The following is a 24,240-nucleotide window of genomic DNA, read 5'->3' on the forward strand; positions in this document are numbered from 1 at the left end:
TAGGCTTCACCTTTTGGCTCGCCCAACATTAGGGACATACAAAGCCCCAACATTTTATAGCCCAAACCCACTCGGCCAGGGGAGGCATTTGCATCTCTTCCTATTGTCAAATTCTCTAGAATAGATTTTGATTTTCTACACCCTATTGTTCAAATTTTCTAGGGGAGGATAATTTGTATTTGTTGAGTGCTCCTTATGACACACATGAGGAGGATTGTTGGATGACATACTTCCCACCTTCTATGGAACCTCTCCCTAGCCACTTATGCATGCCTAGCTTTTCTATATAATACCCACACATTATTATGGCCCATGGGTGTTTCTACATATGTTCCAATTGCATATAAAAACAAGAGATGAGTCAAAGTAGCCTCCAAAAGCAAGCATACGGATTCTCCATTGAAATTTTTCTTCGGCCTAATCATTGAGCTCTCTCATATCTCATCCATGATGTAATCATAAAGCTCTAGCTCAAACCTATATAACAGGCAGCCATTGTAGTCATTTGATCACATCAATAATCAAAGCTCTACTATGTTTTTTTCTCTCCATGAATGGGTCACTCGTATTTCCGCCATAACTCAACATGGGCGAGTGCATCAAATACGATGTGCAAGTCTTCGACCCAAAAGACCACAATGACACTCAGAATCCCTCTCGCATAGAAAATGAAGCACAACAAAGGTGAGTCAAAGGAGAACAAGTCGAGTACCCTCAAAACTAACAGAATCAGTGGAATGGTGAGAACAATAATAAGAACTATAGTCTCCTTGTCAATTTTCCACTACACCTAGAGCAAAGGACTCTTCACCTAATAAAGATAATAAAGGAAAGGCTTAAACTCAAGAAACCCCTAAGTTGACACCTATGAAGAATCTAGTAAAGGAATAGTAGGAGGTTGGTTAAGTTTTGAAGAAAGAACCAAGTATGGAAAAGAAGGAAGATGTTTTTTGTGTTGCACTAAAAGTCACATGAAAAAAGATTGTCCTAAGAAAGAACCCAAATCTTTTGTTAGTGTCATAAATAAGCCAAGTAGTGCGTCCCAAGTTCCTCATGATCATCTAGATGAGTCTCTCATTTATTGTTATGGACATGGGAAAGGTGAGCGCATAGTGATCTTGTTTGATTCTGGCAATACGCATGATGTGGTTATTGACTCTTGTAAAGAGCACAGGCTTACTCACTATTCAATGGATCCCATTGCAGTTTCTGAATTTTCACCTGGCATGCACTCTTCCATCGCCCATGAATGCCTTAATGTGACAGTTTGTGTTCAACAGGCATGTTTTTTCCGCAAGCTTGTTGTTTCTCCTATGTCTGGATGTGATATGATTTTTGGCGTTAAGTGGTTCCGTGAGATTGATCCACAAGTTAATTGGAAAGAAAACATTCACCATCACTCTGGAGGGTGCCTCTATGATGCTCATTCGCTATGAGCCGTATTTTCCGTCTTTGTCATCAATCTCTCACTCTTATGTTTTGAAAGAGAATAAAACACACATGCCAATGACATTTCTTAGTATACATTCAACTAGTTCAGAAAAGAATCGATCATTGCATGATAAGGAACCTCTATCTATCATTCATTCTCTGGAGCATGAGAAGCATGTTTTGTATGATAGAGATTTAATTGTTCGTATGGATCATCAAGCCTTCAAGTGGGTCCAGTCTTTACCAAGTACATCTTGGAGTGTTCGTCAAGGTAGAAAGTTCTAGTCTTGTGAGCAATCTGGTGGTTTAATTGATTATATTCCTAGTAACGCTAACCCGACTGCAGATACGATCAATCACGCAGGATAGATCTTGGCTCTCAAGTCGAGGTCCACAATATCTCTCTTGATGGCATGACAAATCATTATGTATTTTTGGAGTCTCTCATTCATGACGGTCACCGGCTTGTGTGTTACCTTATTGCACGATGCACATGATTCACTCTCACAAACGAACACAGAAACACGAAGATCTTTAGGAAAGGTAGAAAGTTTGCATTCAAGATGCACAATGTTCCATCATTGTAGGTCGTGTCAATAAATTTTGCGTGCTCATTCTTTGGCAAGACACAGTTATTGCACAAGCATTAGCACGTTTGTCCATCAAGCATTGGTATTCCCTTTGTGATTTGCCAAAGTCAAATAGTTTTAGGTAGAAAATATTGCATTTTTTGCAAGCACACTTTGAAAGATTTGGCACTACGTCGCATTTTTCATCTACATTATGTCCACAGTTTTCGAGGAAGCATAGTTCTTTGCCGATCATTCAAGCAGTAAAAGATGTTTCTATGAAATTATGGTTTAAGTTGTTTCATGGAGATCCCCCAAAAGAGATTCTTGAAGAGGATGAACCCGAGATCATAGACAAAGTTGAAGACAAGGAGCTAGAGCGGATTACCCTGCATCGCTTTCAGCGTGGCTCAAAGAAAGCACTGCAATCCTTTTTTAAGTTGAAGTATTGCAAAACCCATGTAGCAAAGTGGTTCGACAAAGATTTCTTCACAGATTCCCGAGAGTTGTTGGCAACTCGGCACTAGTACCCAAATTTGGAAAGGGGAGACTTCACATGCACGACTAACCCTATGTGCATGTGGACAAGCTAACTCTTACTTCTAGGGTTTAGGGCAGCCTAAGAAGTGTTCTAGCACCCTTGTGAGTGTATACGCAGGACGTGCAAGTCTAGGCACTTTAGATTAGTTGCATACCGTCTGATTGCACATGAGTACATCCATTGTCTACTAGTTGTGGACACAGGGGAGTGTTCCCATACGCTTGCATTTGTATTGAACCTAGGTATTTATCTACATGTGAAGCACCTCTTATATGTGAGTTTCTTAACTTATTTATAAGTAACATTTAGCCAACATGAGAAATCATGGATTTTATTGGCAGTACTCGCCTCAACTTTCATTCCATATATAAGTGACCCTAGAGATCACTTCTCAAGCATAAGTCAATACCTTCCGTAGCAACACCAAGTACCCAAAGTACTTCAACATCTCTTGCATTTTTGCACCAAATCAGTCCATCATCACCAACGCATTCAATTTTCGATCATAAGCTCGTCGTACCGTTGCATATCCAACCAATCAGTACTAGCGACTTTAGTTTTTATCCAGACAGCAAATCAACAAATGTTTTCAGGTTCGGCCCTTAGATCAACCAACGTTTGTCAATTTTCAGCCCATCTTCAATGCCAATCATAGCAAATCAACCCATAACCTCGTCGAGCCTAGAAATCCCATTCAATATCCCTAACGTTCGCATTTTCAGCCCTGGGCTTTGCAAATCCATGCATCATTAGCAAGATCCCATCAACATGTAAACTAGGACCATTGTATCAACATTTGAAGCAAATACCTCTAGTGATAAGAGAGGGGACCAACGGATGAGACCCCATCTAGTGTAAAGTCTTCTCTCTCTCTCTCAAAACCTTCACTCACAATAACGTTCCCTCACCTCTCTCTAGTCTTTGCAATCTCTCATGAAGTAAAAAGAACTCTCATGAAGGACGCACACCGGCACTCATCCACCATCAATCACTTCCATTGCACCTCTCTCTCTCTCTCTCTCTCTCTCTCTCTCTCTCTCTCTCTCTGCACATAAATTGCAACAAAAAAGATCAACTTTACCTTCAAAACAAACTGCAAGTTAGCCTCATTGAGAAAAATAATGATGCCGGACTTTTTAGCTGCTGATCAAGTATCCAGCCATCACATTTAACATATTCCTTATCTTGCTGATCACATGAATTTCATAGGAGCACAATCTAATTACTGACGATAACAATATTGATGATTGACAAGTTACTTAAAAAATTAATTATGCAGAGACTGTTGCTTGAGACAATTTAACTATTAAGCACATGAGAAGCACAGGGAATGACCATTCGGATAGTTCTTTAAAAATCTCAAAGAACTTGTACAGCATGTCCAAACAAAGAAGAGCTTCTATCAGACGAAAAAGTTTGCTTTAATTAAGAGACGGTTTTAAGGACTTCAATTCTAAAGATGGCATGGCCTTCACTTTAAAGACGTGCTTTAATCCTAGTGTGAGATTTCAAGATAGACTCGCATCAGACTGGAGAATCAACAACCATGGCCAACTTTCAGAACAAAAGTTAAAATGAGCCCTCTACAAAAGTGCCTCTGCCTTTATGGAATTCTTGTCTTCTACATCCGATCGTTCAGAAAACAACTCACGTTTATGGAGGCACTCCTCTTCACTATAACTTATCCTCTGCATTGAATTGAGCAGGAAGCCAGTCATGCATAACAACGTTCAACATCAAGGTGACTAGCTTTGAATCAGCACAAATGAAAGCGTCTGGTTCAGCGGGAGAGACCTCTGCCATGCACGATGGCAAAGAACAACACTCAGTTCACTCGAAACTTTCAAGGGAACTTTCCGAGTCTCCGATGTGGAGAGGCCTGTGTAGTAATCAATTTAAGTAAATGCCAATGCAGATTGAATAAGTCATGCAACATACTCGAATGGCTGAGGTGGTTGAGGCTCTTCCTCTGCTACCATATTTGATTGGACAGCCTGACCACTTGAGGTGCTGCCCGGCGCTGAAGATGCTGGTGCATCAGAGGAAACTAAGACTTCTGGTTCAGAAGGCTCTAGATCCTTCAGCATCACAAAGCCCGAAGGAGCAGTCTTTAATGGAACGTATCTCGACCCGTCAAGGAACTTGATATATTTCTCCTGTGCAGGCACCACTCGGGCAGGATTGTGAAGGAGTTCTCCAGACGGGTGCTCCACCTCTGTTTTCTTCTCTGCTGGCGAATCCACCTGCACAAATTAAGATTTGCGCTTATTCCATCATTGCAACTGAAAGTGCAAGCATGCCTAATAATGAATAAGAAAACAACACCCTTCCCATTGTGCTCTTTCTTAAAAGAGAGACTAACCTGACCCCTTCTATATTTACATGCACCGATGAGGCCTTATATACCCGCATCCACAATCGACAGATAATGACTCATGCTCCATGATGCTGTTTGCAATCAGTAACATACCTGCATGGCATCATCATCTTTGCGCTCTTCCTTGCCAGCTTTGGAAGCTCTGATAGCTCCATTCGTGTGTGTCGTGGGCTGGGAACTCTCTTCTAGTATGGATTTTTCTGTTGCATGCTTCATATCAGACTCTTTTTTTGCTCTGGCTTTTGCTCTGGCAGATGTTGATAGAACGGCAGTAGGTAACTTAATTGCTGAGGCAGCAACAGGGGGTGCCGTCGGTGGTGGATAACCAAACATCGAGGACTTAGCCTCAGATAGAAAAGTAAACTTTGGCATATTAAGATCGTGATTCAGCCCAATAAAAGCTGTTGGAGAAAACGAAAGGCTTACAAAGTATATCAATGGATACCAATACCAAAACTGGCTGAAAACAGCCATTCCAATAACGGCAGTAATGCGGTCATGTTTGGTTCTCGATTGCAGAGCAATAGTCACATTCCGGCCCCCTGCATCCAGGATACCAGTGGCTAAAATGGCCCCCATTTTACTCATTGTATCTTCGTGCTTGTCCAAAATTATCTTTTCTAATTGGCGCCTACAGGTAAATAACAACAAAATAAGCCTAAGACAATTTTTAAAAACCTTAACATTTCCAGGTATGTGCATTTCTCACCGAAAACTGCCCACACGAGGCTCTCTGGCTTCGGTTGTTTGAATTAACACCATTGCCATAGCAATCAGAGCCCCTTGTCTTACAAAATCAACCACGTCTGATGTCAGCGGCTCCAGTAAAGAGATTGCCTCAGGTAATCCAGTGCCAGCACATGATATGCCCACTGCTAAGGCAGCTCCATAACGAACATGGGCATTATATGATTCGGAAAGCAACGAAACTATTCTTGGCGTCTACAAATGTTGAAACAGACATCACATCTCACATCCAAAACACCCATTAACAAAAAGAAAACAAAGCACTGAAAGAGATAGGCAGCTCACCTGCTCAGGTTCAGAGTAAAGAACAAACCCAAGAGCTAACACAGCTGTTCTCCGAACATCATCACTGACATCTGAGACAGCAAAATGCAGAAGACGCCGGATGGCTTTGTTGTTGGCCGTTCCTCTATACGCAAGAGCCAGTGCATACATGCCTCCATAGCGTAAAATAGGATTCTGGTCTCTCGTCATTTGTTCAATCAGAGTATCTGCATCCTCCTCCCTTCCATACACAGTTAAAGCGATACCGAGCGCTAAACCTCTGTGAGAGTAAAAGTAGCATTAATCTGCCATTGCCTTCTGGTGACATCAAAGTGCTTGTTAAAAAAACTAATTGTCACCTTGTGATCTTTTCATGGTTCGTGTCATGGGCATACGTAAGCATTTCTTCTGCCTTGTCACTTTTGGTTCCAACCATAAGGAGGCCCATACTTATTCCAGCCGCCTCGCCAGCTACAGCGCTATCAGTATATACCACACCTTTGATATCATCGTATATCTCTTCATCCGCCGTTCCAAGTGCAGCAAGACCCAATCCTAGACAAGCTCCGTGTTGAATGACCTAAGAAACATGCTAAGAGAGTTAATACCCAACAAAGAATGCTTCTTGCTTGAGGGATTATCCACTTACTTCATTGTTCGTGTTCTTGAGACTCTCAATCAAAAACTGTTTGATTCCTTCTCCATGATTTGCATGAATGAGACCAAGAGCGTAAAGTGCACCACCTTCGGAATAAGGACTCCCTCCACTTGTTGCTCCATTTTGAGGAAGATATGGAGCCATCAGCGAGCGCCCTTGTTGCAAGTGACCTCGATGTATAACACCCAGTCCAGCAGTGGCACTAAACTTTGCCCAGTTGGTGGCACGACTCAACCAGTCCTGACATGAACAGGTAGTAGTACAATGAGCATCTCAAAGGTCAATCTTTGAAAATCCATACAAAACCCATGACTTGCAAATGCTTTCAGTTGTGTGAGCCTTACTTTACAACTGAAAGGGTTTTAGTAGAAGAAACTTCTTACCAGATTCTCCCTGAGAAAAGTATCAACAGTTGTGCCTGCATGCATAAGAGCATTGGCGTAAATGGTTGCGCTATGGCAGACACTGTTCCTGAGTTCCACTGACTGCTTGATGGTTTTTAATATTAAGATGTCAGACCTGCATGAAAGCACAGCACACATTATAAAAGCCAGTTGCCATAGTGAAAAAAAAACGCAAACGAGAGATGTAAATACCTGTTGTGCCCGTACAAAAATTGTAAGGTCAGATGGATTGGTGTTTCTCCCGTTAAAATCTTCTTCAGCTTCGCAAGTTTTTCGGCATACTTCCGGGCCTCTTCGTTGTCCACTGCATTGCCATGATGCCCCACAGTCTGTACTTCAGAGGGTTGATTACCATCTTCAGCAATTTCCATCGATGCCGGAGTGTGTTCCATGACATTTTCAGGATCTTGTGAAGAATTAGTGGCCCCTTCAGGCACTTCAAGAGGAGTTAAGACTCTTGCTTCAGGAAGATGATCACGGACCTTCAGGAGAAAAGGCTGTCTTTCATTTTCATACAGATCGAATGCCACTTGATAACCCAAAAGGTTAGCGTCCTGCTGACAATGAGGACACACAGTAAAACCCCACTGCAACAAATTAGCACATTGAAATCCATTGATAGGAGTTTACCTTGTCTCCTTTCAGTAGTATTTCCAGCATAGAAGCTACAGTTCCAGGGTCGTCCAAAAACATGAGACACTGGCTGATGCTGAGATAGTCAGGTGATGGTAAGCTTTGATAAATCTTCACCAAAATCTTGAGGACCTGTTTGCACCAGCATAAGTTCTCATTGACAATCCCTAGATAACTTTCAGCTTCAAAATAGAACACCAGTTGACAGGCAGAAAGCCAGCTACCTCATGCCTATACTTTCTTTGGTTCACAAACGTTTGTGAGATGCTCATGCAATATGTGAGCATTCCCATGACATTATCGCTTCTCATAATAGACTCCTCCAACTTGTCCAATCTCCGACATTCAAGAGCAATACCAAGAGCCTGTTGGTACTTACCATCCACTATGCATCTGTATAATAGAGACTGTGTAAGACTTGAGCTGATAAATTTAAGGCGCCCTGAAAGAAAAAAAAATGAATCGTACTTCTCAAGCATCCGTTCTACAATTGCTTCCAATCTTGGATCCACGGTTACTGTTGATGCATTGGATTCTGCAGCTCTTGTGCGAAGGGAAGCATATTCATCTATAGCTTTGGCTGCACCAATCCAGTAAAAAGGGAAACGATGATAAGATCAAGATGAACAAAATATATAAAGTAGAGCGCATTATAAGGTTTTTACCGAGAAGTGTATGAGTGTACTCTGAATCTTCTGACACATCGAATAGACTCTGAGCCCGTAAAGCATACAAAAGCGATTCATTTGGCTCTCCTAAATGATAGAAAACCTACACAAGCAGCACAATAGCCAACCAGCTGTATCAAAACTATTGAATAAAAACACCGGGGTCCATAGACTTTAACACACAGAACAACCAAAGTTTTTCAAAGCCTAAGGGCTTACTTTTGATACTACGAGCGCTGCCAGTGGACGCTGATCAAAAGAGTCGTCCTCATACAAGCTCTCCCTGAAGCATTCACAAAAACAGAAATATCACTGCCACATACAATGCCATCACCTATGCAAAAAGGTCTTAGATACATCAATTTTTCCTATGATTCCAAAATACCCTTGCAATCTACCAAATAATGCAATAGATGTAATGCCTCATTCATTCAACTAAATGCTTGGAGCACTCGGATTCTGCTGAGAGTAGAATATACTAAGTCAGGACACATGTTCACGTCTCTTGGCAGTTTCAGACAAATTAGAATGGTAAAACAAAAAACAGAAGATTAGTTGAAAGTTGAATGAACTTTGAACTTCCCTCCAGCTCCCTAGGCGTGTTTCACACCTGGGGCTGAGAGGTGGTTGGCATGTCTCCAGATTCCTCCACGTAGTCTCGGCACCAAAGACAAGTCGTGTGGTGTTGCTAAATGACCTATTTTTTGAAAATAGGATATTAAATGCGTACACTTGAACTATTAAAGTTAGGGACTGTAGATCTACAAGAACTCATAAAAGCCATCAGGAATGGACAACCCTAATGTGTTATATGATGAGTGACATCGTGAAGGAGTTGTTGCATAAGTTCGGTGGAAGAGACGGGGAAATGGGTATTCCTAATGTGTCACATGATGGGTGACGAGAGCATCGGATAGGAAATATTCCATTGGTCTGGGAGGAAATCCGAACTGGATAAAAAATTACGCATAAAGACGCAGGCACAAAAGCAAAGATGGGTTCTGAGAAGCTTTTGATCAAAAGCAAGATATTTTTAAGTGCTTTCTTGCAAGTAAATCTATGTCTGCATTGCATCTGTGCATGAGGTTGCATTCAAGGACGCCTGGGTAGTATTGTGTAGCATCAGTTTTCAGATAACAGGGTTTTTGTTTAGTTTTGAAACAGGTTCACATTTTTTATTAAGCGACCGGCCACCCACTTAATAAGTGGACAGCCACTTAATAAAAATAAAGCAAGCGCACCCCTCATGGGCTGAAAACAGCGATCTCTCTCTCTCCTCTCTCTAGAAAACTACCGCCAGCCTCTCTTTCTCTGCTATTGTCGCTGGGAATTCGCCGGCTATTCTTCCTGGCTCCAAAGCCTATAAAAGCAACCTAGCGCTCCCTCTCTTGCTCAGTCTTGCCAGCACTAGCACAAGAAGACTCTGCCGCCAGGAATCTGCAAGTAATCGCATGAAGTCAACGTGCAGAGGTCGTTTTTCCGTACTAGGAGCCACAGGTGAAGTGTGTGAACACGCTCTACAAGTTGTTGCTTTTGTGTTTGTGCTTTTTGCAGGTACTCCATCGCGGAGGAGCAAGGAGGCTTTGACCTATGCTCGGGGATTTCAAAAACAGAATCCGAAAACCTCTACGAAGACAAGAAAGGAATTGAAATTGAGAGCTCGTCTCTCGGATATCCATAACGGTAAGGAAACAACCATTGTGTCTAAGATCTAGAAGAGAGGGTTTCTCCGGTTCTTGTGCTTGTAAAAAAAGATTCTCCTTGAATAAAGATTCTCTTTAAGGGGGGGACCAACCCATCCTCTGGTTCCCAATACTGTGTCAATCTTCTCTCTCGTCTCTTTTGGTCAATATTCTATTTATTTTCAGCTTATTGATTATTTGTATGCGCTTTTGTTTGTGCCAGTGGTTTCAGAGCTCGGTCGCCTCTCTTTTTCTGCAAAGAAGGACGATCCCAAGAAGAAACAAAAAGAACCATGACGAGTCAAGGGAAAACCGTAGAAGACAAACTTCACCAAGTACAAGTTCAACTCGCGAAATTGCAGCAGTTTCTCACGCTGCCAATTGTCCAGAACGTTTTGGATGGAATCAAGAAGCTGCAGGGAACAAATGCCGATGGACATCGGGAATATTCTACCGATGGTAACACCTCGCGTGAGGAAAAAGCGGAAAGAGGTGTCATAGTGCAAAAGGGATCCCCGGTTCGGAACAAACGGCCTACAAAGAGCAAGGCCCAAGAAAAAGAACTCTCTCTACTAAATCAAAGCAAGGACGTCTCTATCTCTTCTCCATCATACTCTCCTGTGTATACTACTACTTCCACTTCTCATACAATATCTAAGTCTTCTTATGTCACAAATTGATGACGTGGCATGACCACACGAACAGTACGGCTGACGTGGCAAGTAGTACGGATGTTGTATGGATGCTGACGTGGCAGGTAGTACGGACAGTCCCAGATTGTGCGTTGGCATGCTGATGTGGCAGATTGTACGGAAAGCCCCGGATTTTGCGCTGACAAATTGTACAGAATTTCCATAATTTGCGGTGACGACTTTTGGCAATTTTTGGGATCGATTGCTTTTGGAACAAATTGCTTTTGGGATTCATTGCTTTAGGAACCAATGGCTTTTGAGTTTAACGGTTTTTGGGACTCTGTTTTTGGCATCCCTTGTAAAAATAAATAGACACTTAGGGACCTCACTTCTCAAACCATCTGGACGCAGAGTCTGAGAGCAGAGGAACCCTGCTTTGCTCAAGATTTAATATAATAAAGAAATACCGAAAGGGGCGCCAGGTTTTGGGGCCAATATCTCTACCTCTGGGAACGAAACTACGCCGGGCCGTATCGTCTCGAATTGAACTGTGATTTAGAGTTGTGAAGTATTTTTTCAGTGAATCTCTCTCTCTCGTGTCGCGACAGCTCTCTTCCACTTCAGGTTGCTCCTCAGGCTCCCAGTCGATTGGCACCTCACCCTTGAAAGGTTTCAACTGACTCACATAAAAAGCATTGTGAATCGTCTAAGTATCTGGCAACTTCAGTCTGAAGGACACATCATTCATTTTCTCTTGAATCTGGAAAGGGCCATAGTATCGCATACTTAGCTTTGGAAAAGGCCGCTCCTTTCCCTTTCGTTTTCGTAGGCAAACCTTCTCAAATTGTAAGAGCACCCAATCATCTTTTTTCAACTGCAAGTCGCGTCGATGTCTATCAGCTGCCTTCTTATGCCGTGCTTGAGACTTCTCAAGAGCCTCGCGAATCTTGGCAAAAGAAGTGTCCAAATCTCTCGTATACTGATTCGCTTCAATAATCTTACCTTGGGTTTGGGGAATTCTCTGATCTACCATCTGATTTTGTCACAAACTGGTGACGTGGCATGCCCGGACACACTCCCACTGGCCGACAACACCGAAAAATGCGGAGACAGGCTTACGCGGTAGTCCCGAAATTTCTGCTGACAAACCGTACGGAAGATCTCGCTTTTTGTGCCGTAAAAAGCGCTGACACCGTACGGAAATTTCAGCTTTTGCGTCGGCTAAACTCTACACAGGCTGATTTTGAAGCTTTTGGATCAATTGCTTTATTTAAAAGAGCTTTTAAAAAGAGAATGCTTTTGGGGCTCTGCTTTTGGGCATCCCTTGTAACTTATAAATAAGTGGGCAGGGCCCTCACTTCTTAGAGCATCTGGACACAGAGTTTGAGAGTGAGAAGCCTCCCACTCTCGTACTTTGAACATAGATTAATAAAAAAAGAAATACCGAAAGGGGCGCCAGTCTTTGGGGTCAATATCTCTAAGCACGGAACTCCGTTGGGCCGTGAGTGTGAATTGTGAACTGTTTTGAAGTGAATCTCTGTTGTGGCGCCGTAGAATCTTGACGTGGAGTGTCCAAGTTTGTTACAATGGTTTGCCTACAATAACACGATTCACTCTTCGATGGGGAAGACGCCATTTGAGATTATTGAAGGTGCTCCGAAGGTTCCACCCTTCTTAAGCACGAAAGATAAGATTTTTGAAGGCGACGAGTACACGAGAAACTTGGACACTGCTTTTGCCAAGGTCTGGGAGGCTTTAGAGGAATCTCAGGAAAGACACAAAAAGGTAGCAGATCGACACCGTCGTGATTTGAAATTAAAGGAGAAGAATTGGGTGCTCTTACGTGTTGAGAAGGCACGCCTGAGAATGAAAAAGGGAAAGGAGCGGCTTTTTCCAAAGCTTAGCATGAGATACTATGGACCTTTCCAGATAAAAGAAAAGAAAAATGATGTCTCCTTTAGACTGAAGCTGCCCGATACGTGGAGAATTCACAATGCTTTTCATGTGAGTCTCTTGAAGCCTTTTAAAGGCGATGTGCTCGATGATGGGGAGCCAGATGAGCAACCTGAAGTGGAGGTGTCACAAGGCGGCCACCACGTGCCAATAAAAAAGAACAGACTTTTAGCACTTCAATAACAACTGAACTGAAAGAGAGGCGACACGCGACACGGAGTGGCGGAATTTCACCCCAGAGAGTATTGGCCCCAAACCTTGGAGCCCCTTTCGGTATTTCTATATATTTCATCAAGATAGTACAGGCAGGTACTCCAGACTCTGCACCTTCTCTAGGAAGCATGCCAGAGTGTAACCGGCCTGTTCAATCCAAAAAGGGCGGTAGACTTTACTTTAAACCTTGATTTAGCTTTCACCCATTATTAGTCGTCTATTTTACCTGTACTTTCAAGACACAACAAAGGGGAGAGGGATACAGGCTGCTAGATTGCACCTGTATGAGTAGACGGACACCAGATTGGCCCCTAACTTAGGCGCCCCTTTCGGTATTTCTTTATTGTTCAAAAGAGGGAATAAACGATGTGGTTCCTACAAGCTGCCCCGCACAAACTCGGCTGAATTTCCACTGTTCCAGCCCGATTTCGGCAACGTAACTGTACTAGAACCCTTCACGGTCAGTATTCCCACGCATTGACTGACTTTCCCGACGCATACGGGCACTTTGCAAAACCTGGCGAGAATCTGCAGCACGCTGAATTCTCTGTTTTCAGCCCTGAAAATACGCCAGATCGCCTGTACAGCGGTCCCCTTGCGTCCCCGAACCTCCTGGGGGTATTAGGGTCCGTTTAGGGCCAAAACCCTAAACCTGCAAAAATACACAGCAGGCTGTAATTCGCTGTTTCGGGCTCCGTTTCGCGTGCCGGTCGCATCCCTAGCAAGTCCTCGAGCTCCCGCACCTGTAGGGCTACTTGCCCTTTGAATCGAACGAGATTTCTGGCGTGAAACCTCTCCGAATTCACCTGTACCTGCGGGGGGATTAGCCGCTAGCTAATCCAGTACCTGTGCAAGAGGCTCTTGCCTCGGCAATCGCGCATGAACCCACACAACTGTACATTGGTCAAATGAAGAGCCCACTAGAGGGGCATAACATACTGCCAAAGGGGAGAGAGAGGGCAGTGCGTAGCGTGCAGGGCATCACTCCTGGCACCGCACTGTGCATAAGAGGGAAAGCAAGCACTCCATAGCTCTTAACCTGTGACAAAATCAGCAAATGAGCCCTTCTTCCCTTCAAATTCAGCGCCAACTCTCTCTTGCATTAGAAACTGCACCAGAATGTGCCACTTGGCACATTTACAAGCATTTTCCCGTTTCGGGGTTGCCGCCTAAAAATATCCCAACCGGTTGCCCAGTTGACTTCACGGCAGAGTAAGAAAATGTTCCCTTTGTCATTCCGGAGGTAATGACGTCAACACATTTTCAGGTCCCAAAATAGCAGTTCCCTAAATTTTAGGAGATGCTGCCATTATATCTTTCTAGGTCATCCGACCCTCTTTGTACACTATGGCCACATCCAAAACTGAAATGTAGCCTCTGTAGCAAAGGATTCCACTTTGGCTAGTCAATGACCCCACTTGGCTAACCATAGTCCTTGTCCAACCTTAGTGCTCTCTTGCCCTCAGGCCTGGACTCCCTCTGGACAGTTCCACACTAGCTATGCAATGCAGGGCAGTTAGATTTCCCGAGGGGTGTTTCCAAAAAGTAAAAGTAAATAGATAATAAGAAAGAAATCAACAAAAAGGATAGATAGTAGTCACACGCTGGTGACATACCCCCCTCTTGAAATCTCAAACGTCCTCGTTTGCATCTATATCGTACATGCTTACTGTCAACACTGATGTATTCAACACCTGTCAACACATATACGACACATACATGCTCATTGTCAACCCTGGTGTATTCAACACCTCGTCGACTCATGTATTGCCTCCGTGTGAACCCTGTCCCAATGACATAGTGGTAGCTTCGCACTCTGCCATTGCTTTGAGTCACTAACTTTCCAATGACAAAATGGTAGCTGCACATTTTGCCACTGTCTTATAGTACACGTTGGATCCCGTAACACTTTCGAGCATACCCAAACCGACAGTTTAAGAATGCAGTTACACATGTACTCTTCAATAGAAGCAATCACTGTATCCTTGACAAACTGACAAGAAATACTCACTTCTATAGCACTAAGCAAACTTTTGGACATTCCATAAGAGCAATTGCCAAAGTGACAATCTGTACAGCTCTAACATTCATGTAAGAGGTATTTCATTTGAGCTCACTTTAAATACCATGTACATCATTTGTTTCAGAAGCCATTGTCACACTGACAGTCCATGTAGCTTTGAAACTCAAGGGGTCAAGGTAGGTTGCAAATCGAAGGCTTCCAGGTAAAGTGATAACACAGTTGGTGACTCTGCAAGTTCACCTTCTTCCATCCACTTAGCATCCATTGGTGGATAGTTTCTGAACTTTACCAAGTAACGCCTAGCAACCTTGCCTTTCACTTTCCTTTCTTTGTGTGCCAAAATCTGTTCAGGGACCAAGATCTCGTCAAGTTCCTCGACTTCCGGCTGATCTTCAGCTGGCATATCTTCTGGCACATCACCCACATAGGGTCTGAGAAGACTCACATGAAACGCATTGTGAATCTTCCAACTGTCAGGCAATTTCAGCCTATATGCAACATCACTGATTATGTCGCATACTTGAAAAGGCCCATAGTAACGCATGCTGAGCTTTGGAAACAGTCTTTCCTTGCCCTTCATCTTCTTTAACCTTGCCTTTTCAAAGCGTAAAAGCACCCAATCACCAAGTGAATATACCACTTCACGACGGTGACGATCAGCTGCTTTCTTTTGCTTTGCCTGAGTCCTTTCTAAGGCCACTTTGACCTTCTTGTACATTTCATCCATGTCTTGAACATACTTATCTGCTTCAAATATCTTGTCCTTTGTATGCAGTATGGGAGGAACTTTCTTGCCACCTTCAACTATCTCAAAAGGTGCCTTGCCAGTTGATGAATGCACTGTATTATTGTATGCATACTCCACCAATGGCAAATACTGCTCCCACTTTCCTTTATGCTCTGACACATAGCACTTCAGCAGATCTAGGACAGTAGAATTTGCCTCTTCTGACTGCCCATCTGTTTGAGGATGAAATGACGAAGAGAATTTGAGCGTGGTGCCCATATTCTCAAACAAGCCTCTCCAGAACAAACTAGTCATGCGTGGATCACGGTCGCTAATAATCGACTGTGGCATGCCATGATACTTGAAAATATTGCTCATAAACAAGCGTGCCATCTGATCTGGTTTTATCTTCTTCCTGACAGGAATAAAATGAGCCTGTTTGCTGAATCTGCAAATAATGGTCCAAATACCATTGTTTCCTGTCTGCGTTTTCGGAAGATCAAAGATAAAATCCATAGCAATACTTTCCCATGGTTTATCTGGAATAGGTAGTGGTTGCAATAACCCTGGTGCCTTTTGCCTGTCAAACTTGACCTTTTGGCATATTAGGCATTCTCGCACAAAGGCATCCACATCCCTTCTCAATGTAGGCCAATAGAAGAATGTCTCAACCGCTTTAACTGTAGCATCAATACCACGATGCCCTGCATACGGTGGGACATGACTCTCTTCCATAACTTTGCGTCGCAATGGCTTTGTGACACACAATCTGCCATGCATCATCATGAACCCGTCTTTAAGAAGATAGTGTTCATGACGTTGTCCATCCATTAGTTGCTCGAAGACCCTTGCAAAATCTTCATCATTTGCATACTGTTCTCTCATATCATCAAGTTCATGATGATAAGGAATCGACACAGCTGAAATTTGTGGCTTCCTTGACAAGGCATCAGCCACAACGTTCTTCTTGCCTTCCACATGCACAATCTGAAAATGGAACATGGACAAGATATTTGCCCATCGCATATGCTTCTCAGATAACTTTGTCTGTGTCAAGAAGTATCGCAAGGTCTGATGGTCCGTTTGGACAACAAAGTCTGCACCTAGCAGGTAGTGTTTCCAACTTAAGAGCGCATGAATCACAGCCAGTAATTCTTTCTCATAGACCTGCATGGTCATCTCTGGCCCTTGCAAAATTCTGCTCTCATAGGCTACTACCCTGCCATCTTGCATTAGCACAGCACCAATGCTACTACCGCAGGCATCACACTGGACCACAAATGACTTCCTAAGATCTGGCAACACAATGACTGGATCTGAAGTCATCTTTTCCTTTAAGAGATTAAAAGCTGAAATCTCTTTTTGTGTCCATCTAAAGGTGACTGCCTTCTTTTGAAGAGCATGTAAAGGTGAAGCAATCTCAGCGAAATTTCGGATAAACCTTCTGTAATAGGAGCATAGTCCCAAAAAGCTTCGGACATCATGCACCGTCTTCAAATTTGGCCATGACTTGATCGCTTCAACTTTTGCAGGATCCATTCTGACACCATCCTTTGGGACAATGTGTCCCAGAAAGTGAATCTCTTCCAGAAAAAACTCACTTTTCTTTGCATTGATGAGCAACCTATGACTGCGTAGCTCTTTGAACACAATGGCCAAGTGATGCCTATGCTCCTCTTCATTCTTTGAATAGACTATCATGTCATCAAAGAATGTACCAACAAACTGCTGGTGTGGACGGAAAATTCTGTCCATCATCCTATTAAACGTAGCAAGAGCGTTTGTGAGACCAAAGGGCATCACTAAAAATTCGTAAAGGCCAAACGTCGTTCTAAAAGCAGTCTTGTGCACATCCTCTGATCTAATGCGGATCTGATGATACCCACTCTTTAGATCTATCCTGCTAAACATAGCTGCTCCTTCTAATTTGTCCATAATATCATCAATTCTAGGTATAGGAAACCTATTCTTGATGGTATTCTTGTTTAGTGCACGGTAGTCGATGCACATACGCCATGAGCCATCCTTTTTCTGCACCAACAACACTGGAGAACAGAATGGAGATGAACTGGGCTGAATCAGCCCCTTTTCTAACAACTCCTGTACTTGGCCCATTATCTCTTTCTGCTGAGCCGCACTAACCCTGTACGGAGGCTTATTTGGTGGGCTACAGCCTGGCACCAAATCTATCGCATGGTCCTCGGGTCTCTCTGGCGGTAATTGAGACGGTAATGAATCGGAAAAACAGTCACTATACTGTTGTAAAAACATTGACCTTTCTTTATCTAGCACAGATAAATTTGATTCATCACAATCTGACACTTCACGTGCAAAAACCAAGTACGCAGAAAGATGCTTTTTCATTACAGAAGTAATAGCAGAAGCTGATACAGTAGGAATAGACTCCCCTTTAAGCTTTACATCCAGAATGTGAGTCTTTCCCCTGCTCTGTACAGTGATCTTTTTGTTGTAGGCATCCATGATTCCCTGTACACGAAATAACCAAGGAATACCTAACAACACATCACATCCATCCAGTGGCATGATGTAAAATTCTTCAGCATCTACATAGGACTGGATATGTAGACGCAACTTTCCAATGATGGGTGTCACAGCCTCTGTATGGCCAGGACATGCCAAACCTGCCTCTGCTGTATACCCCATCTCTTCAGGTCTGATTCCCAACTTTGAAGCCAATTCTGGGGAAATAAAGTTGGCTTTGGCACCTGGATCAAAGAAGATAAGCACTGTTTGATCCCTAACCTTTCCCCATGCTCTGCAAAGCTCACTTGCATCTGAATTTGGCTTGTCGCCCACCATATCTGGCACTAGACCAGCCATGGGCTTCTTTCCCTTCCTGTCCTCCTTGTCTTCAGAATCAGCTGGCCTTTTCTTTGTAGGACAGTTGTAAGCAATGTGGCCAGGCTGCTCACATATAAAGCATTTGTTCTCTGTCCTCAGGACCTTCTTTTGCTCTTCTGACTTGCGAGGAAAACGTCTTTTCCATTTCTTTGCTGGTCCTTTTTCTGATTCAGCCGTAGCTTTGTCTTTCCCTGCGTTGGCCGACTCCTGAGTCCCTTTAGGAGCCTCATTGGGAACGTGCTTCTTGGCTGAATTTTTCTTGCCTGATCCTGCCTTGACGCCAGTGTTAAATTCACAATCTTCTCCCTTGAGCAAACCATTGCCAGTGTTTGCTACCTCGATGAGCTGCGTCAAAGTAGTGACTTTTGTCTTCGTGCAGTACTTTCTCAATCCTTTAGGTAGGCCACAACAGTATTTTTCAATCTGTTCTGTCAATGGCACAAACCTATAGGAAGTTACTGGAAGTAGAGCTTTCCAAAACTTCCGATTGTAATCATCCAGATTTCTGCAAGTGGCAGCATTAAGCTGGTGCCATTCTGTCATGACATCTGCTTCGAAATCATCAGATAACCATGCTGCTGCAAAAATCTGCTTGAAGTAAATCCATGTGGACGGAGCTTGCCCTTGAAGCAATAAAGTTGTCCACCATTGTCCCGCATTCCCTGTCAAGAAAGTGGCTGCCTTGCGGACCTTTGAAGCCTCTGTAAAGTTTCCCCCTGCATAGGCCTTGTCAAACTGCTGGAGGAATGAAAGAGCCTTCTTCCTGTCATCAAACCCTGTAAAGGTCGTGAATGACACTCCTTTGCCACCTTCTTTGTACGGAGTTGGCCTCTCCAGCGGCGTTAAATTGTCATATGGAAGTGACTGAAACATGGGAACACTATTAGGGTTCATCTGTGTTCCTTGGCCGCTATTAACTTGACCTGGAAATGCCATATTTGGCTGCTGATTTGTAATTCCAGCCATACCAAAATTTGCTTGTGGCATCCCAAATTGTCCCTGAGTGCTTTGAAACCCTGGTTGCATACCCATGACACTGTACATGGGGTTAGGCATCATCGTTTGAGCACCCGCAAACACTGTTCCTGGCGTATAAAACTGATTTCCAGGTGCATGACCAGCCATGCTTTGGAATACGGATCCACCTCCAAAATAGCCAGGGTGTACTGAAGGTGGTGGGAAGACTTGTTGCATAGCCTGTAAGTTGCTTCCCTGCCCATTAGAACCAGCTATAGGCTGCTGAAAGGTGGCGGGCTGAATTGGTACAGCTTGAAAGACTGGCATCTCAGCCACCTGTTCTTGCACCTTAGGTATACGTTGTGGAGACTGCATGTTCTCCGTCAAGTGTACAGGTGTTTCCATTGACTGTGCGGTATGAATCACCTGTGCTCGAGCCTTAACAGGCTTTTGAATATGATCCAGTGACCCAACTTGCTCAGACGAAACAGGAGGTTGCAGAAAGGCTAAAAACCTCGGATTCTGCATTACTTGTGTGAACATAGCCACAGCAGTAGCCAACTGGGTCCTGAATATATCGTCATCTGTCTGTGGTGGTCTTGACGACTCACCCACTTCATGTGTCTGTTGACCCTGTGAAGAGGAAACCTCTTCAGTCACATCATCTGGTCTGTCAGCCATAATTGCAATTCCCTGTGTCTGGTCTATGATCCCCTGTGTCTTCAAGCCCAAAACTGACCAAGGCTCACTTCTATGGGAAAAAGTGATTTAATCCCGTCGATGGAACCATGTAACCGGCCTGTTCAATCCAAAAAGGGCGGTAGACTTTACTTTAAACCTTGATTTAGCTTTCACCCATTATTAGTCGTCTATTTTACCTGTACTTTCAAGACACAACAAAGGGGAGAGGGATACAGGCTGCTAGATTGCACCTGTATGAGTAGACGGACACCAGATTGGCCCCTAACTTAGGCGCCCCTTTCGGTATTTCTTTATTGTTCAAAAGAGGTAATAAACGCTGTGGTTCCTACAAGCTGCCCCGCACAAACTCGGCTGAATTTCCACTGTTCCAGCCCGATTTCGGCAACGTAACTGTACTAGAACCCTTCACGGTCAGTATTCCCACGCATTGACTGACTTTCCCGACGCATACGGGCACTTTGCAAAACCTGGCGAGAATCTGCAGCACGCTGAATTCTCTGTTTTCAGCCCTGAAAATACGCCAGATCGCCTGTACAGCGGTCCCCTTGCGTCCCCGAACCTCCTGGGGGTATTAGGGTCCGTTTAGGGCCAAAACCCTAAACCTGCAAAAATACACAGCAGGCTGTAATTCGCTGTTTCGGGCTCCGTTTCGCGTGCCGGTCGCATCCCTAGCAAGTCCTCGAGCTCCCGCACCTGTAGGGCTACTTGCCCTTTGAATCGAACGAGATTTCTGGCGTGAAACCTCTCCGAATTCACCTGTACCTGCGGGGGGATTAGCCGCTAGCTAATCCAGTACCTGTGCAAGAGGCTCTTGCCTCGGCAATCGCGCATGAACCCACACAACTGTACATTGGTCAAATGAAGAGCCCACTAGAGGGGCATAACATACTGCCAAAGGGGAGAGAGAGGGCAGTGCGTAGCGTGCAGGGCATCACTCCTGGCACCGCACTGTGCATAAGAGGGAAAGCAAGCACTCCATAGCTCTTAACCTGTGACAAAATCAGCAAATGAGCCCTTCTTCCCTTCAAATTCAGCGCCAACTCTCTCTTGCATTAGAAACTGCACCAGAATGTGCCACTTGGCACATTTACAAGCATTTTCCCGTTTCGGGGTTGCCGCCTAAAAATATCCCAACCGATTGCCCAGTTGACTTCACGGCAGAGTAAGAAAATGTTCCCTTTGTCATTCCGGAGGTAATGACGTCAACACATTTTCAGGTCCCAAAATAGCAGTTCCCTAAATTTTAGGAGATGCTGCCATTATATCTTTCTAGGTCATCCGACCCTCTTTGTACACTATGGCCACATCCAAAACTGAAATGTAGCCTCTGTAGCAAAGGATTCCACTTTGGCTAGTCAATGACCCCACTTGGCTAACCATAGTCCTTGTCCAACCTTAGTGCTCTCTTGCCCTCAGGCCTGGACTCCCTCTGGACAGTTCCACACTAGCTATGCAATGCAGGGCAGTTAGATTTCCCGAGGGGTGTTTCCAAAAAGTAAAAGTAAATAGATAATAAGAAAGAAATCAACAAAAAGGATAGATAGTAGTCACACGCTGGTGACACAGAGAATGAGCCCTAACCTCATATTTCAAGGCCCTTGGCTTGAAAAGTTGTTATAGTAAAAAGCCTTCAAAACTTAGAAGCTTCTTCTCCAAAAAGCAATGCCAAAAGCTGCCAACGTAATTTACAGAAATCCGTACAGCTTGCCACATCATCAGCTAGCGCAAAACGCGGAATTCCGTATAGCATGCCGCGTCATGATGTCAGTGCAATTTTCGGAAATTTGCCATGTCATCAGTATTTGTGTGTGTGGGTCCTGCTTTATTTTAATCCTTTATGTCACTTGAGGCCCCATCGGACGGGATCCCCATAAGTTGGTAGGACTTCTTCTTCTGTTACTTGTTCTTCTTAGGGTTTAGGCCCCTCGGCCGGTATCTGTAAGTTGGCTCCATTCTTTAGGCCCCTTCTTGAAAGAGAGGAATTGTTCGCGATTATAGCATATCTGCAAAACAACTCAAGTTAGCTTAAAAAAATTTCCGAGGGACATTCCGAGGCACAATCAGTGTGCTCTTTTTATTAAGGAGTTAGCTTCTATTTTCTGCTCTTTTGATCAAGGAGTTAGCTTCTCCTCTCGGCTGTTTTGATCAAGGAGTTAGCTTCTTCTTTCTGCTCGTTAGCTTCTCCTTTCGTCCAGATCGAAACTCTTGATATTCCGGCGTAGTAAAATTAGTCATCACACCTAGACCGTACTGATCTTCCATGGGTGTCTTTATGCACTAAAAAAATTACATACCCAGGCAATCTCATCCAATTAGGCATATTCAGTAATTGGCATATCACAATGCAACACAAATGCTTACATCTGCATGTTACAAGACACAACAAATAGCGCCGTTGAGCACTCCCCCGAGACAAACGGTTTGCGGTATGAAGCTACTCAACGACTACCTCGTCACTCCCCCGGCAAATAACCTAAAAAGGTCCGGGCCATGAGCTCAGAGACTGTACAACCAAACGCTCCCCAGACCGCAGTTTGCGTCGCTTGGAGGTTCAAGCATACAACCAAACGCTGCCCAGACCGCAGTTTGCATCGCTTGGAGGTTCAAGCATACAACCAAATGCTCCCCAGGTATCGGCCTGCGTCGTTCGGAGGTTTTCTAGCATACAACGAAACGCTCCCATTGTTTTGAGGTTTTCAAACAATACCAAAACAATATTTCTCACTCTTCCACGCAGGAGTAAAAATCACCAATCATTGAAACCAATATTTAAAACCAGAGTCAAACAATTCAAATCGACACCAAAACAGGTTCAAAACAGATAGCATCCATTTCAAACAAATTCCAAACAGGATCACCAAACAAGTTCTTAAATAAATTTCAAACTTAAAAAGCAATCTCGATATCAATCGAGCTCGAAAAGTTGACTGACTTTCCATCCTTAAACTTGCACCAAAATTAGGGTTAGGTTCATTCTAGAAGGTCGTAGCCGAGCACAGCATGGTCCATCAGCTCTTGGACAGACAATGTTTCTTTGGCGGCAATGGTAGTCCCAAGAGATAGCAATCACACCGAACCTCCAAGGTCATCTGCTCGTGAAGAAACATCTAATGAGAGATGTCGAGAAACTTCAAGTTATAATCTGCTAGGGTTTCCATGGCAAGCATTTTAGGATACCCCACTCTGCTAGAAGCCGGAGGAAGATGTCAGAAACCATATAACTTCGGGCAAATTTTTTTCCTCGAAAGCTTGCCAAGTACTTGGAGTATGCTGCTTGGTAGCTATCAACATCTGCATGGCATTGCCTCTGAGAAAAACAGCAGCTCGAAACAAATCTTGGATCCTTCTCTTGCAAGTGATCTTTATGGCTTATGCCTTGTAAGACATGAGCGGTCAAGACGGGAGCGCGCCTGATGTGCGATGAAGTAAGGGTGGCAGTGTGCTTTGAGAAAAGCACGCGCTTGATGCTCTGATACCACTGTCACAAGGTGGTCACCACATGCCAATAGAAAAGAACAGACTGAACAGACTTTTAGCACTTTAATAACAACTGAACTGAAAGAGAGAGACGACACACGACACGGAGTGGAGGAATTCCACCCCAGAGAGTATTGGCCCCAAACCTTGGCGTCCCTTTCGATATTTCTTTATATTTCATCAAGACAGTACAAGCCGGTGAAACTGGCCTGTTTAATCCAAAAAGGGTGGTAGACCTTAGACTTAAACCTTATTTGCTTTCACCTATTTAATTTGTCGCCCACTTTACCTGTACTTTCAAGACACAACAAAGGGGAAAGGGATACAGGTTGCTAGACTGCACCTGTATGAGAACACCGACACCAGACTGGCCCCTAAATCAGGCGCCCCTTTCGGTATTTCTTTATTCTTTAACAGAGGGAATAAAAGCTTTGGTTCCCTACAAGCTGCCCCGCACAATCTTGGCTGAATTTCAACTGTTCTGGCCCGATTTCGGCAACATAACTGTACTAGGACCCTTCATAGTCAGTATTCCCACGCATTAGATGACTTTCCCGACGCATACAGACACTTTTCAAAACCTGGCGAGAATCTGCAGCACGCTGAATTCTCTGTTTTCAGCCCCGAAAATGCGCCAGATCAACTGTACAGCGGTCCCCTCGCGTCCTCGAACCTCTTGGGGGTATTAGGGTCCGTTTAGGGCCAAAACCCTAAACCTGC

The 24,240-nt window shown here is 43.9% G+C and overlaps 1 protein-coding gene across 1 annotated transcript in view; it reads right to left on the reverse strand.

Annotated features, from left to right (window-relative positions):
• Window positions 1–4,078: 4,078 nt before the first annotated feature.
• LOC147441375 (26S proteasome non-ATPase regulatory subunit 1 homolog A-like) overlaps window positions 4,079–24,240 on the reverse strand; it is a 44,589-nt gene continuing 24,427 nt past the window's right edge. The window contains exons 2-14 of the mRNA XM_086483026.1: window positions 8,512–8,575; window positions 8,290–8,395; window positions 8,093–8,204; window positions 7,849–8,017; window positions 7,622–7,756; window positions 7,184–7,545; window positions 6,971–7,106; window positions 6,579–6,827; window positions 6,289–6,509; window positions 5,951–6,209; window positions 5,628–5,860; window positions 5,012–5,549; window positions 4,079–4,784 (exon numbers count right to left, since the gene is read on the reverse strand). Of these exons, the coding sequence (XP_086339152.1) occupies window positions 4,467–4,784; window positions 5,012–5,549; window positions 5,628–5,860; window positions 5,951–6,209; window positions 6,289–6,509; window positions 6,579–6,827; window positions 6,971–7,106; window positions 7,184–7,545; window positions 7,622–7,756; window positions 7,849–8,017; window positions 8,093–8,204; window positions 8,290–8,395; window positions 8,512–8,575 (2,902 nt within the window). The 3' untranslated portion in view covers window positions 4,079–4,466. The remainder of the gene's footprint in view (window positions 4,785–5,011; window positions 5,550–5,627; window positions 5,861–5,950; window positions 6,210–6,288; window positions 6,510–6,578; window positions 6,828–6,970; window positions 7,107–7,183; window positions 7,546–7,621; window positions 7,757–7,848; window positions 8,018–8,092; window positions 8,205–8,289; window positions 8,396–8,511; window positions 8,576–24,240) is intronic.

The sequence above is a fragment of the Adiantum capillus-veneris genome, chromosome 15 (assembly GCF_014529385.1).
Source record: "Adiantum capillus-veneris isolate H3 chromosome 15, ASM1452938v2, whole genome shotgun sequence".
Classification (NCBI taxonomy): domain Eukaryota; kingdom Viridiplantae; phylum Streptophyta; class Polypodiopsida; order Polypodiales; family Pteridaceae; genus Adiantum; species Adiantum capillus-veneris.